This window comes from Leptonychotes weddellii, chromosome 12 (assembly GCF_054177405.1).
Source record: "Leptonychotes weddellii isolate Sample4059 chromosome 12, ASM5417740v2, whole genome shotgun sequence".
NCBI lineage: Eukaryota > Metazoa > Chordata > Mammalia > Carnivora > Phocidae > Leptonychotes > Leptonychotes weddellii.
In genome coordinates, this window is record NC_138380.1 from 62,209,911 (window position 1) to 62,224,676 (window position 14,766).

Below are 14,766 nucleotides of genomic sequence, written 5' to 3' on the forward strand. Positions count from 1 at the left end.
CAGATGCTTAACCATCGAGCCACCCAGGCGTCCCTTGAATGTATTCTTTAACCAGTCAAAGCTTCTGATACAAAAATTATAAAATAAAACACAGTATGACTGCACTATATTGAAGACTCTTACAGAATGGTGAGAAAGTCTTTTCATTCCCAGTGTTCTGCAGACTGTACAACCAAGCCCAATTCTGTTACATGATAAATGTCTTCTTTCTTTCTCATCAGTTATCTCTTGGACTCAATGTATAACCTTGAGGTAAGAACCCAAAGTTTGATTTGGAGACCCTACATAAATGAGGGCCCATATGAGCCAAAAGGTGCAGAATGAGTCCTAAGTCCTAGAGGCAGAACGTCTGAGTTACAAAAGTTTTCGAGCTTTTGCCATTGCCCTTCAGACCCATTCATGTCCCATTAAGAGTGTGTGAACTCATGTCCTTGTGTTTGGCAACATCTGTATTGTCATCGTTTGTATCTTTGTTAATGTAATAAATAACAACAAAAGCACCTTCATTTTAATGAACATTTTACTGATTAGCAGGGCAGGTGATCATTATGTTATCTTTATTTGTTGTTTATATACTTTTTTTTGCGGGGGGGTCTGAAATACCTATATCTGTTCTTGGTCTTTTGTTCTCTTTTTCTCTCTTAGTTTTTAATCTCCTTACTTTAATTTTAAAGATTTCCTTCTATGTGAAGGCTATAAAGAGGACCTTTGTCCATCTAGTCTCAAACATTTTTTTCCAGTTTTATGACAGCCTTTTTATTTTAGGACCTGTTTGCAACTTGAACACTGAATATTTTTGCTTTCTCGAATTCATCTTTCTTTTCTTTGTGGTTTTGGCCTTTGATGCCACGGATCTAAGAGTAAGTTTATCTTTAATGGACTTCCATTCTTCCTCCTTGATTATTATTAGCCTAATTCATTAGTGGCAGCCTACAGGGAGCCTTCCTTGGCCTCTCCCTACCTCTTTACTCCTTCTCATCTTCAGGTAGTCTCCCTCTGTCAATAGGGATAAAGGGGACAGGCAATAAGCACGTCCTCTGGGGAATGAGATTCCCTCTGGTGATGCCTCTGAGGAGTGAAAGGCTTGGCAGCTCACTCTCAGTCTGTGGTTGATGAAGTCCCAATGAAAAGGTAGCAATATTAAAAGTCAATAATTAGGGGCACCTGGGTGGCTCAGTCATTAAGCGTCTGCCTTCGGCTCGGGTCATGATCCCGGAGTCCTGGGATCGAGCCCCGCATGGGCTCCCTGCTTGGCGGGGAGTCTGCTTCTCCCTCTCCCCCTCCCCCTGCTTGTGTTCCCTCTCTAGCTCTCTCTCTCTCTGTCAAATAAATAAATAAAATCTTTAAAAAAAAAGTCAATAATTTAAACAAATATATTGTGTCTTAACTTTCTAACAATTTTAAAAATAAAAAAACTTAAAAGTTTAAATTAATGAATTAAAATATAAATTAAAATTAAAACGACATCTAAAAACCCTAAATGTGTAAGTCAGTGTGAGCAGTGGTGATGGCCACGTGCTGTAGGTGGCTCGGTCCCAACTGACACCTACCCCTCTCCATGTGTCTCTGCACTAGACCCTCCCCTCCCCCGGGCAGGCAAGAAGGAGAGGAAGTTGGACGGGGTTTTTTTCCCCTTGGATTCTCACAGGTTGAGAAGACCCTGGCATCTTTAAGCTTGTTCTCCTAATCTTTCCCTTCCCACTCTCATCAAAATTTCCACCCGTTCTGCTCTTGTTTTTGGCTGATGACTTCCTTTGCCTTATCCATTCTTGAGGGGGAAAAGCTATTCAGATATGGTCTGCGTCTCACCACCGCCACATCTGTAAACACTCTGGTGTTTTAAAGCCATCCTTTACTTTGGCCCATCGGTTAAAAATGAGGATGTATCTCACAGTCTCTGGATTTCACCCCCTCTCAGCCTCTAAGATTGGAACATTTTAGTTACCCTGTCTCGTGCATTTTCAACTGTTGGCTTTCTATAAATCATCCTCTTCAGCACACAAACATTTCCTTTTATCTCCAACTACAGAACACTCTGCTGTGCGTGCCCCCAGCCCCCTTCAGCAATCATGCTACTCTCATGCTTGCACGTGCGGCCAGACTTTTCTGAACAGTTGTCTGTATGCGGCATCCCTAGCTTTTATCCTCCCATTCACACATTATACCATTCGAATCTGGCTTTTATGCCCACCATTTCACCCAAACTGCTTTTGTCAGTGATAATTCTGTCACTTAATCTAAGGAACACCTAATTAAATCACTCAGTAGCCATCGATACAGCTGACCTCCTCCTCCTTCTTGAATCTGCCTCTTTCTTATTCTCTATGATGCCAAAAATGCTCTTGGGCTTTCTCTCACTTCACTTACCAATCCATTTCAATCTCCTTGGCCCCTCTCCATCCTGCTAACATCCTAAATGTAAGAATGTATCAGGTTTTGGTCCTACATTCTCTTTTCTCTTTCCACACTCTTTATCCAAGTGATTTCATTGGTTCCCTTGACTTCAAATACAATCTATAAGCCAACGATTCCTAAACTTACAGCCTTAGTCCAGAGCTTTCTTCTGCAATCCATACGTTTATGTCAAGTGCAACTTGGACTCATTCACTTTGAGGTCTCAGAGCGATCTGAAACTTCCCATGTTTAAAACTGATCTGGGGAAACTCACTCTGATTTTGGGACTTAATATAAAGCTCCAGCAATCAAGCGAATAGAACATAAGCAAAAAAAAGATAGATAGATCAGTGGATCCATACATATCTGGCCACTTGATTTTTGACAAAGATACCAAGGCAACTCAGTGGAGAAAAAACAGTCTTTTCAATAAATGATGTTGAAACAATTGGATAGATAAGATAATTTATCCATGTATAAAAAAGCTGAACCTCAACCTGTGCTTTATACCATATACAAAAATTAACTCAAAATGAGTCAAAGACCCAAAAGTAAGACCTGAAATTATAAAACCTCTAGAAGGAACCATAGGAGAAAATCTTTGTTCCTGGGATTAGTCAAAGACTTCTTAGGTAGGACACATAAAGCATAAGCCGTAAGAGGTAAAAATTGATAAATGAATTTATTAAAAATAAATACTTCTGCTCTTCTAAAGACAGAAAGAATGAAAAGTCAAAGAATGAATAGAAATATTTGCAAACTGCATTTCTGATAAAGGGCTAGTATCCAGAATATATAAAGAACTCTCACAAATCAATAATAAGAAAACAACCCATTTTTAAAAAGAAGGAGCAAAAGATATGAACAGATATTTCACCAAAGTAAATACACAACTGGCAAATAAATACATATTCATACATCCTTGGTCATTAGGGGAATTTTGATTAAAATCATAATGAGATACTATTACAAACCTATTCATATTGCTAAAATAAATTTTTCTTTTAATATGACATTACCAAGTTCTGGCAAGGATGGAGAGCAACTGAACTCATGCACTCCTGGTTGGAATGCAAAATGTACAACTAGGTTGAAAAGCAGTTTAGCAGTTTCTTATAAATTTATCGTACAACCCATCATCCTACTCCTGGGTATTTACCCAAGAGAAATGAGAACATTTCCACACAAGAATCTGTATGCAAATGTTTATGTCAGCTTTTTTTCAAAATTGCCAAAAAACTAGAAACAATCCAAATGTCCCCCTACTGGGGAGCAGATTAATTGTGTTACATCTATATAAGGAATACTACTCAGCAATCAAAGGTCTGATATACTGGTGAGCGCAACCACATGGATGAATCTCAAATGCATTATGCTAAGTAGGAAAAAACAGACCCAAAAGCCTACATATTGTATTTGTATGACATTCTGAAAAAGACAAAATTATAGGGACAGAAGACAGACCAGTGGTTGCTGGAGGTGGGGGTAAAGTGAAGGGATTAACTATAAAGGGCACCAAGGAACTTTTTGAAGTGACTGTGGTGATGGTTTCATGACTATGTGTTTCTCAAAAATACTGAATTTTACCGTGTGTGAATTATACCTCTATAAATTGACTTTTAAAAGACTAATTTTTTAAGATTTATTTATTTGAGAGAGGGAGTGAGCGTGCGCGTGCGGGGGGAGGGGCAGAAGGAGTGGGAGACAAGCAGACTCCCCCTTGAGCAGGAACCTGACCCAGGGCTTGATCCCAGGACTTTTTTTTTTTTTTAAAGATTTTATTTATTTATTCATGAGAGACAGAGCGAGAGAGAAAGGCAGAGGGAGAAGCAGGCTCCCAAGGAGCGGGGAGCCCAATGCGGAACTCGATCCCAGGACCCCAAGATCATGACCTGAGCCGAAGGCAGATGCTTAACCATCTGAGCCACCAGGCGCCCGTGATCCCAGGACTTTGAGATCATGACCTGAGCTGAAATCTAGTCAGATGCTTAACTAACTGAGCCACCCAGGCGCCCCTAAAAAACTAATTTAGTGATCTTGCCCACATACATGCTTCTTCCTCAACTCTCCCCATCTTAAAAAATAGCATCCCGGGGCGCCTGGATGGCTCAGTCAGTTAGCAACTTTGCACATGGGCTATTCTCTATACCTGGACTCCTCTTCTCCCTGGCTCCTTTTTTAATGGCTAGCTCCCTCTCATTCATAAAGTTTCAGTTTCACATGTCAAATCTTTAGAGTAGTCTTTATACATGTTATAATAGTTGACTCCTGACATTCTCTTTCATAACACCCTGTAGGGTTCCTTTCCCAATTTATTATTATATATTTATGAATTTATTTAAGCAGACTCTTGGTTTCGACTCAGGCCGTAATCTCAGGGTCATGAGATTGAGCCCCGCGTTGGGCTCCATGCTCAGAGCCGAGTCTGCTTAAAGACTCTCTCCCTCTCCTTCTGCCCCTCCCCTCTGTGCTCTCTTCCTCTCTGTCAAATAAATAAATCTTTTTTAAAAAAATGGCATCACTATCCACCCACTTTCTAAAGCTGGGAACCTGGCAATGATACTTGAAATTTCCTTTTCCTTCTCTGCTCATCCACATATAATCCATCTCCAAATGTCATTAACTCTGCTTCCAAAATATATTGCAAACCCATCTTCTAATCTTCCTATCCAAGTTTGCCCCTTCATGCAAATCATCATCCCTTCTCACCTACCCTGTTGCAATGGCTTTGCTGCTGGTCTCCCTGCTTCCATTCTTGGCCTCCTCTAACCCTATTTCTGCTTAACGTCAGACTAATGATTTTAAGTGAAAATTACACCATGTCATTGCCTTGCTTAAAACTTTTCTGTGGCTCCCTTTCTAAACCCCATACTTTGGCCCCCAGCAAGCTGTATATGACCCAACACATCGAATGTCATCGTGTGGCACTCCGCTGTACCCTCTTGTCCCTCCCACCCACCCCACACCCATGATACTCCGACCGCACTGGCCTTCTTTCTTGTGTCGAATAGCCCAGGTGTTTTGCTCCCTTAGCAACTTTGCACGTGTTATTCTCTATACCTGTACTCCTCTTCTCCTTGGCTCCTTTTTTAATGGCTAGCTCCCTCTCATTCATAAAGTTTCAGCTTCACACATCGTATCTTTAGAGTAGTCTTTATACATGTTATAATAGTTGACTCCTGACATTCTCTTTCATAACATCCTGTTTGGCTCTTTTCCCAATTTATTATTATATATTTATGAATTTATTTTGCTAGTATTTATCTCCCCTACTAGAATATATCTTCTTGAGGGCAGAAACTATTTTTTTCAGTTACTTAGCAAATTAACTGACACATCATAAGAGCTAAATAAATATTTGTTAAATAAATGTGTAAACTAATAAGCCTCCTCCAATGAAAAAAAATAATGATTCCAATGTGATCATCACTGAAATTACCTGGACCAACACACACATTTATATAGTTCTATATAATATATATATATACTTATGTGTTTGAGACTTATAAATTGGATCCCTACTACATTACCTGAAGAAAGTAATGATCACCAAGTTTCACAACCATGAGTGCGCAAATAGATGACAATGTCAGCCACCCAGAAAGGCTTACCTCTCCAAACTAATTGCTTGGCACAGAGAATGGAGCTGGGAGTTGTACAGAAGTGTAAAGCTGTGTGTCCACTTAAGGAGTAGCAATTGAGCTTTGCTCCATGGTCACAGAGGATCTTAACACAATCCAAGTTGGCCATTTCACAAGCCACATGAAGAGGGGTTTTCCCGTTGGGTCTACAGTTGATTGTAGCGTTGTGGTCCAGGAGCACCAGAAGACATTCCACGTGACCAAATAAGACAGAGAGATGCAAGCCTGTTGCCCAGGAAGACTTTAATTTATAACTAGGCAACCAATAACCTGAACAAGAAAAAGAAAGAAAGTTTAAGTTCTTGGCCTAGGACTTTTCTGTTTTGTGAGAATTTTTACAAAGTCTTTTACTTTGGTCACATTTATAAAACTGGAGGGGGGAGTGATTCAGAAGTTGTAAACTAGTAACCGATGGGTCTGCAAATGTCTAGTTTAGAAGCATACTCGGATACACTTGAGTGGGATAGGCACTCTTGAGTCTCTCTGTTTCCAGTATTTTCCATTACCTCATTCCTTTATTTACTTTATCTTCTGGCCCTTCAAGGCATTTGGGTTTGAGACCTTCATTTATGGGATCGCATTTTATTTTACATGGTGAGTTACATGAGACTCTTACTGTTTTAACTCCCAATCATTGTTTTGAATGATTGTGAAGCTGTTAGTTACAAGATTATATCTTTACAGTTCTTTTGCCCTATAGTTGTTGCTGTTGTTGTCAATCGGAGGTATGAATGTATTCGATGTCTTTAAAAAATTTGTCTTGCCAAGATTTTATTTGCCTGCCTATTGGTTTTTACAATGCCTCTTACTGATAAGAAGAACTTAAGGCAACTCACAAATTTTACACAAGATTTTTTTTTAAATACAAGATTTTTTTAATTATCTAAGGGCAAAGGAAAAAAAAATAATGTAGGTAAAAAAAAAAAAGTGGCCAAGGGTTAAGATCTGTACACAAAATATAAACCATGTCCTATACACTAGAACTGCATTGCAAATTTGCCTTTGAACTTCCTAGCAGCCAAAATAAATAGGAAAACATGATGCATTGCACAATTAACTATGCCCACAAGCTATATACCAATTAATTGCTCAGGAGAAGCATAGCTGTTCCTAGAACTGAGATCTTAGATAAATTTTTCCCATTAGTTGTTGGAAATGTTCTCTCTCTCTCCCCTCCCCCCCTCTCTCCCTCACATGTCTCACAAGCCATAACAAACATAACTTCATAAACCTTCTTTCAGTGTCAATACCTAGAGCCATAGCGTTAAGCTCACTATGAGTGGGTAATGGAAAATAGGTTCAGAAAGATAAAATACTGATAGCCAGATGAAGATGTAGAGATAACTCAACAGCTCAGAAGGGACTCTAGGGCTGAAACAACAAAACATATTTTAACGTGGATAAATCAGAAGGTTGCTTTTAAGTTATAAAATTCCACTATACAAGTACAAGGTAAGTGGAAGATGGTTTAATGGTAATTTATTTGAGAAAAGACCTAGGGATTTGAGTTGACAGAATTCTCAAAAGGAGCCAACAGGGGGATGGAGCTGCCAAAAAGCTTAATCCAATCTTAAGCCACGTTAATAAAAGTGCAGGGCCCAAAACAAAAGGGGTAAAAGTTGTATTCGTTACTGATTAGATGAAGTCAGAATAAATCTAGAATATTGGGAATACTTCTGGGCAACAGTGCTGAGCATCTGGAGGGCGCTCGGAGGATAAGGCCCACATTACAAGTGGGCCTGGCGATCAGGTTTTAAAATTCTCTCATTTAAGTGAGAAACATCACACACGTGCTGCTCCTGGGTATTTATCCTACAAGTATCATCACTCACATGTGACATGCTCTTTAAGGGCCACTGTATTGCCCAACTTCCAAGAACATCATCTGCATTGAACTCTGTGAAAAGTATAAAGTTCTCAGGAATTATAATAACCTGGCCTGTGGACAAGAACATGCACCACACTATAGCATTGTTCTTAATGGGTAACGATTGGAAACAATCTCCATCTTCATCAACAGGAGACTGTTTAAAAAAAAATGATGGTGCATCCATGCAATCGAATACTATATAGCCATTATAAAGAGGGCTGTTCTCTGTATACTGATATGGGAAAATCTCAAGATATATTATCAAGCAAGAGAAACAGGCTGACCAATGTACATAATATGCTATCATATGTGAAAATATTTACTGACACCTCAAACAAGAAACTGGTTACAGCAGTGGCCTCTAACAACTAGGCGCTGGGAGACAAGGATATAGATTTACTCGTCCTTGCATGCCTCCTTTGGACTTTTAAATTCAGTACCTTGTGCATGTATAACTATTTGTAAAAATAAGTGAAATTAAAATAAACTATTGTCCCCCTGTTCAGAGGGGGAAAGATAATTTAGTTTCAAGGCCATATTATAGGGTCATGTACAATGCTGACTAATCCTGAGGGAATGAATGAACCCAACCTGAAGTTTGTTTTTCTGTAGCCCACTGTCCACCCTAGACACACACACACACACACACACACACACCCCTTTTTCATTCCATTCAGAATTCTAAGGCCATTTGACTTTCCGTCCCTCTCAGCTCTCCCCTTATCCACATCGCCTCTTTCAAAAGAAATCCAAAGTTAATTCACACTAAAGTCTAATGAACTGAGGATTTTTTTAAAGTGTGACCCTCTTAGGATTATCTGAATTTATGTAAGAATCTGTATTCAACTAATAGAACTAAGGGCTAAGATACTAATTTGAGATCCCAGACACTGCGAAGAGAAGGTGTTTGTTGATAGGAACTTTTCCCTTGCAGAGACAAATAGTATCACAGACCTCTGGGCTGCAGCATTATCAACCCTGTGCCTGTAATGTGTGTGTGTGTGTGTATGTGTGTGTACAAACAGATAGGCACACACACTACATTTGTGTGTACCCATTTATACGTTTCTATTTAGCTATGTACATTGAATCTCCATTCTGAGCAGAGTTTTCAAGCTCTGTGGTGTGCAACCTGCTTTTGATAATGAATGAATCACATTAACACCAATACTTAATCAGTCATTTTAACGCTCAGATTTCCTCAACGAGCAATTTGCAAAGCCAGTCTCTTCTAACTGTCTTGGAAAGAAGCTGGTTCCAGATCTGGAAACTGGAGTATGTTTTGCCTGCTGATTAGCAGCAAAGATTTGGCAGCTCTGTGCACCAACTGATTGGAAACTCGTGCCTGCTTCTGCAATGGGAAGAAAAATGATCTCAGAAAGGAAGCAGTAGAGAGCTGATTAAGAAAACACTATTTTGATGTAAAATCAAAGAAAACACAGAATGTTAGCGCTGGAGGGAAGATTATCCAGTCCAAGCTTTTCATTTTCCAGATGAGAAAACTGCCACTTTTTCAGGCTGCTAGAGCCATAAGTCGCCTGCCTCAGTCCAAGCTAATGGACTCAGGATATCTGCAATGCAGGGTTTCCATCTGTCTTTGTCTTTGTGGAAGCAGAATAGGTTTTAGCGCCAAGCCTGCTTCACAAATCACGAGGAAGGAAAGCAGATCCTGCATTCATCTATAATATGCCACATCTCTGATATGGAAATGCATTTGCTTGTGGATGTTTTCTCTTCTTCCTAAATTCCCAGTAGCACCTAGAGAATCTATCCTGCCCCGTTTATTCCGTGCATCAGTCGTCCTTAGTCTCTCAGTCCCTTGCCTCTGCCTGTTCTTTGGTCATAATCATTAACCAGTAAATCAGCCTCGGAGACAGCCAGGTCCTGGGATTCAGCCCACCCCCACCCAGATGAACTTGTGCCTACAACTCACCTCTCCTAGATGGAAATGTGTGTAGGGGGTTGGCAACAAGACACCTTTGCTGGTGCCCCTAGAAGCTGAATAGAGAAATAGGAAGGGGACAGATTGTCAGATACAGATCACAGCCCACTGAAGTGTATCCTGAAGCCGCGGTGCAGAACTTTTTGGTGGTGGTGTGTATGTGCATCTGTGTGTGTGTGTTGTGTGTGTGTGTGTGTGTGTGTGTGGAGCGGGGGTGGGGGGGGTGGGGGGGCGGATTCTGGATCATTCGATGCCAGGCATAGCAGGGAAGCCTTCTGGAGCGAATGGAGCAGCCCACAGCAAGGAGGCTATGGACAGTCACCCCTTGTGCCCTCACACCTTAAAATGAGGCTGCTGCCACAGGTCGCTTTGTACCAAGTGTGGGAAGGAGCAAGAGTGTCCTTTCCACCTCACCTACCCACTCTGGGGACCAAAACTGCGGTAAAGCCACCCTCAGAAACCACAGTGGGGCAGCACCGATCAACATGATTGTGTTGATACCGAAACACCAAGGCATCAGAACTTGTCCTCTACCATATAACCTCCAACAGGGACAGCTTAGCCGAACTACAGTTAACTCATCAGGCATCTTCATTTTGTACACTCTTCCTTCCGGGGCAGAATTATCCCAGGGCTTCAGGACCTAGAATGTGATTAGTTCTGAGCATTTGTTTTTCAAAGAGCCCCCCTCTGCTCACCTTGGCAGGTGCCAGGCTGCCTTCTGTGTGCTCAGATGGGCACAAAGGCCGGCGCGGGGTGGGGGGGCGGTTGGAATCTGGGAACAAAGCCCCTGAGAGGGGAGTGAAGAAGCCTCTGCCTCCCTAAAACTGTTAGGCACTCACTCTGTCCCCCCACCCAGGTCTGCGGTGCGCCAGATGCGATGGCTCGAAGAGCCCCGCTTGAGCGAGGGCTTTAACTGAGAAGAGACTATGGATCCTCCCCTAGGCAAAAAACCCCACAGAGACTCTCAAACACAGGCCATGCCCACGTAGATTTATAGTATCTGCAGTTACTTTTCACCTTCCCCAAACCATGACACATCATCTGTTTATCTCATTTCCCCTTCATATATCATAGATTATGGGCAGGCAGGGGATTTGGAGAGGGTCTTGACAAAGTCTCCGCTTTACAAATAAGGGTAAGATTAAGTAGCATAAAGCGCTCATGCCTGTCTCACTGGTACGGACAGATCGACTCAAACTCTGGTCTCCCCAAATCTTTAAATGGCCACGGGTGATCTGCTGACTGCCCGCATTGCACTCCCAAACCAACAGCACTTGTAGGCAAAAGTTCTAGAAGGATTTTAGAAATTTTACCCCTACAAAGATATTCAGCCTAATCATGTGTGTGTGTGTGTGTATGTGTGTGTGTGTGTGTATTTAATTAAATCTGAAACCAAAGAGATAGGCCTGAATAGCTGAGTAGAAAGCCCTCCGCTCAGGAAATACGGTAAAGAGAGAAGGGTTAGTGTTTGGGCTATCTTTTGGAAGAAGGGATTGATTCTGCTCCATGTTGGGGGGGATGTACACATCTCTGGTAAACTTTCAGCTAAGCCTGGGCTCTGCAACAGTTATCAGCTATAATGTTGTCTGAGTCCAAAGAACCCCACACACAAGAAGCCTCTGTTATTACAGCCAAAGGTTACACACGCCGCTCGTGGCTGGATTAGCAGACATTTGCTCTGCCTGTGTCCACGTATTTACACAGTCCTGAAGGATTATAGACTAAAGCACAATTCTTGGCTATCTTTTAATAGCTAATATTTTCAGGATAAATCTCAGAGCTCCCCCAGGAGAGGGGGAAAAAAGTCAGCCTGAAATGCAACATTTAAAAGAAAAAAAGTTTGAACATCCAGGAAGGGAAAAGAACCCTTAGGATGGTAATAGGAAAGTAGGAGAGCGAATTTCTGGCATAGAGGAAAATGAGGTGATAAAGAGATTATTCATTAAGAGAGTGCAAATCAGAGCTTTCAAGATATTTGGAAGGCAGTTGTTACTAGTAAAGTACCTGCCAGAAAGTTTTCCAGTGAAATCACTCATTGGTTATTTTAATTAAAAATATGACTACCAACCAAAGAACCTGCGGCTGTGGGCCATAAACGAAGTACTTAAAGTACATTACACTGATTAATAAAAGGACTCTGATTAACCTTGCTGACTAGGGAATTTCATACCCAAGAGAGAAGTATGATATTCTGCCTGTATCATTAATGCGCTAAGACTCATACATCTGAAAGAGAATCGAAATCTGTGGTTGGAAAAGCCTTTGGAAACAGCTTTACAGATGTTCACGTTTCCAGTATAGGAATCACTAGTGAGAACCCATATGAATAGCTTTGGGTTTTCTTACAGATCCTGCGTTCACTCTGGATATTGCACGCTTGGCTCATGGGAAACTTTCTATCATTAATATCCCTTGACTTCGCAACGACTTACTGCGTGTGGCAGTTAAAAAGTTGTTTGCGTATCTAACTTTTCTTCACGCCATTCCCATTTTAAAGCCATCGTCTGGTAGATGGAATTTTGCTTGCTTGTTTTTGCTTTAGAGACACATGTCCCTGCTGTCCTCCAGGGGTTATCCCAAATGCAAGCCGGCATGTTTGTAATGTTTGCTTTCCAAAGTGTGAGACAGGTTTTTTTTTCTTCATTTAATAAAACATGATTTTATCTGAAGATTTGATGATGAGGTCTAACATAACTTTAAAAAATAAAACAAGAGCTCTCTAACTTTAAGAATCATTCTTAGGTGCTGGGGCTAGGCGGGACCCACAGTTTGAACCTGAGCTCTGGAATTCCGCTCTCTGTTGCATGGGCAAGAGAAGCTACTCAGTGGGATGAGGAAACAGAAGTGAATTTCCAGATGCTTTGTTCTGCCTTCTTCACAGAATCCACATTTTACATTTGCTTCCGTGAGTGTGCCAATTAGATGGTAGATTTGGGGGAGTAGTGTTTAGGCCCCAAGTTGATTTCCTTGCCAACAGAGTTCTGAATTGTCTTTCCAAAAATTATGAACTGACTTGTATACTAACTTAGACATACCATATTCAGGGGAAAAAATGAGATCACTTTTTGAAATTCTATGAAAAATGCTATATGTCCTAAAAGAAGTAAAAATGGTTTGAGATTAATTGTCCCCCTGTTGATCTTCTGCAGGACAATGAAATGTTGAATATAGATTACATTATTAATCACACAAGCAAATGTAAAGGTCGCATGGTATCTTTTATAGGTTTTAAACATTGTCGTGCTTAATAAGCCACAAAGTAACTAAAACCTGAAGATTCTCACACTTTAAAAGTAAATAGATAACGTTTCTGTTTCCACATCTGGATGCTGGTTATATAGGTTTGTTTATGTTATGAAAATTAATCATGCTGTACACTTATGATCTGTATACTTTTCTGCGTGGAGCCTTTCAAAGGTGCTTTTAAAAATCAAAAACTGCTGCTTAACAATCCAATAGCATTCAATGTCCTAAAAGTCTGCTATGATTTAATAAAGTCTCACAAAGTTTAATCCAACTGCATACCCTTCAAGGCCACACAGGAAAGGGTGTCATGCCTCAGAATTATTCAGAAAGGAACTAACCCTAACTAACTAATTAACCAGTGTAGCCTGCTCTTTGTGACTTAAGAAATTGATATAACCACTTAGGTCAACTTTGCTTGGCTAGCAACTAGGATTCTATTTATCACTTCCATTCCTGAATGAAATATTAAAGGGATTGATAATTAGGCTGGAAGACATGTGAAAATGTAGGAAAAAAAACTTGAAGAAGCTTTGAAGAAAGATGAGGTTTTAATCTGGGCTTAAGATTGAAGAGATAGATTCTTATACCCACATTAAACAGAGAGTACGTGTATTTCTTGCTGTGCATACCAGCGTGTGCACACGCACACATACACACAATTCCTGTGTAGACCCTGAAGATATGACCATAAATCCTGTTATTTCTGTGCATATGTTCACCTGGCATGTATAAGAAATGGAACTCTACTTTTCCTTTCCCAGAGGGTATAATTTGCTGTCTCCCTAATGGAAAGCCACATCCCACAGTCCTAACACTATGAAAACACCCATTAGTGTGAATGAATTTTTAGCTCTATGAGGACCATAGGAATCAGCTCATATTGACAGAAAGGATTAAAACTGCATTTTCTTCTGATTCAGGGGTGCTGACCCCACTGGAAGCAGGAGAAACAGCACCCTTCTTCCCCGGAGCCTGCCCTAAAACTTCCTTTTTCTCACAACCTCAAAACCTCGGGTGATCCACGCAATTTGGCATGTTTAGGAGATGGGAAAAGGCAGTCTTCACAACTCAGTGTTAAATAAATTACACTGACTTGGACCTAAGTTATTTTCATGGGCATACATGTTAAGCTTAAAAGATACCTTAAAAATGTATTTAGCGTTCAGTCTTTCACTGAACAAATCCAGAAGGTTAAAGTAATCTGATTATATGGTATACACTCCTTCCTTCTAACAGAGCCCCATCAACTACTTTTTAAAAAACAAACCTCTTCATTCTCTTCCAGTCAAAGTAGCAATGCCGATTTATGATAAAGCCCTCCAGGAAAAACCATGAACACAGTAACTGCTCTCCTCTATCCTTCCTTCAGAACTAACAACCAGAGTCCAGTAAATTAATGTGGAAATATATACCATTAACATTAGTTTCTGAAAATTCATGGTGCTGATGATTTATATGTGAACGGAAAGTACTTTCAACATGAAGAAAGAATTGCTATCTCCCTCCAAATAATGTACACCAGACCTTATCATCTATTTTGTTTAAACAGAAGTGATGTTGAACATGGTGTTTGTTTGTAGTCTGCTCACCAGATGGCCTCGCTACTCAAGTTCCCCATTAACTAGCTGATTTGGGAAATCAGAATCTGCGTACTTCTAATTTATTTCTGA

General features: G+C 40.5%; 1 protein-coding gene across 1 annotated transcript in view; it reads right to left on the reverse strand.

Annotated features, from left to right (window-relative positions):
• ASB4 (ankyrin repeat and SOCS box containing 4) overlaps nucleotides 1-14,766 on the reverse strand; it is a 106,517-nt gene that overhangs the window by 46,833 nt on the left and 44,918 nt on the right. The window contains exon 2 of the mRNA XM_006730656.3: nucleotides 6,006-6,305. Within this exon, the coding sequence (XP_006730719.1) occupies nucleotides 6,006-6,305 (300 nt within the window). The remainder of the gene's footprint in view (nucleotides 1-6,005; nucleotides 6,306-14,766) is intronic.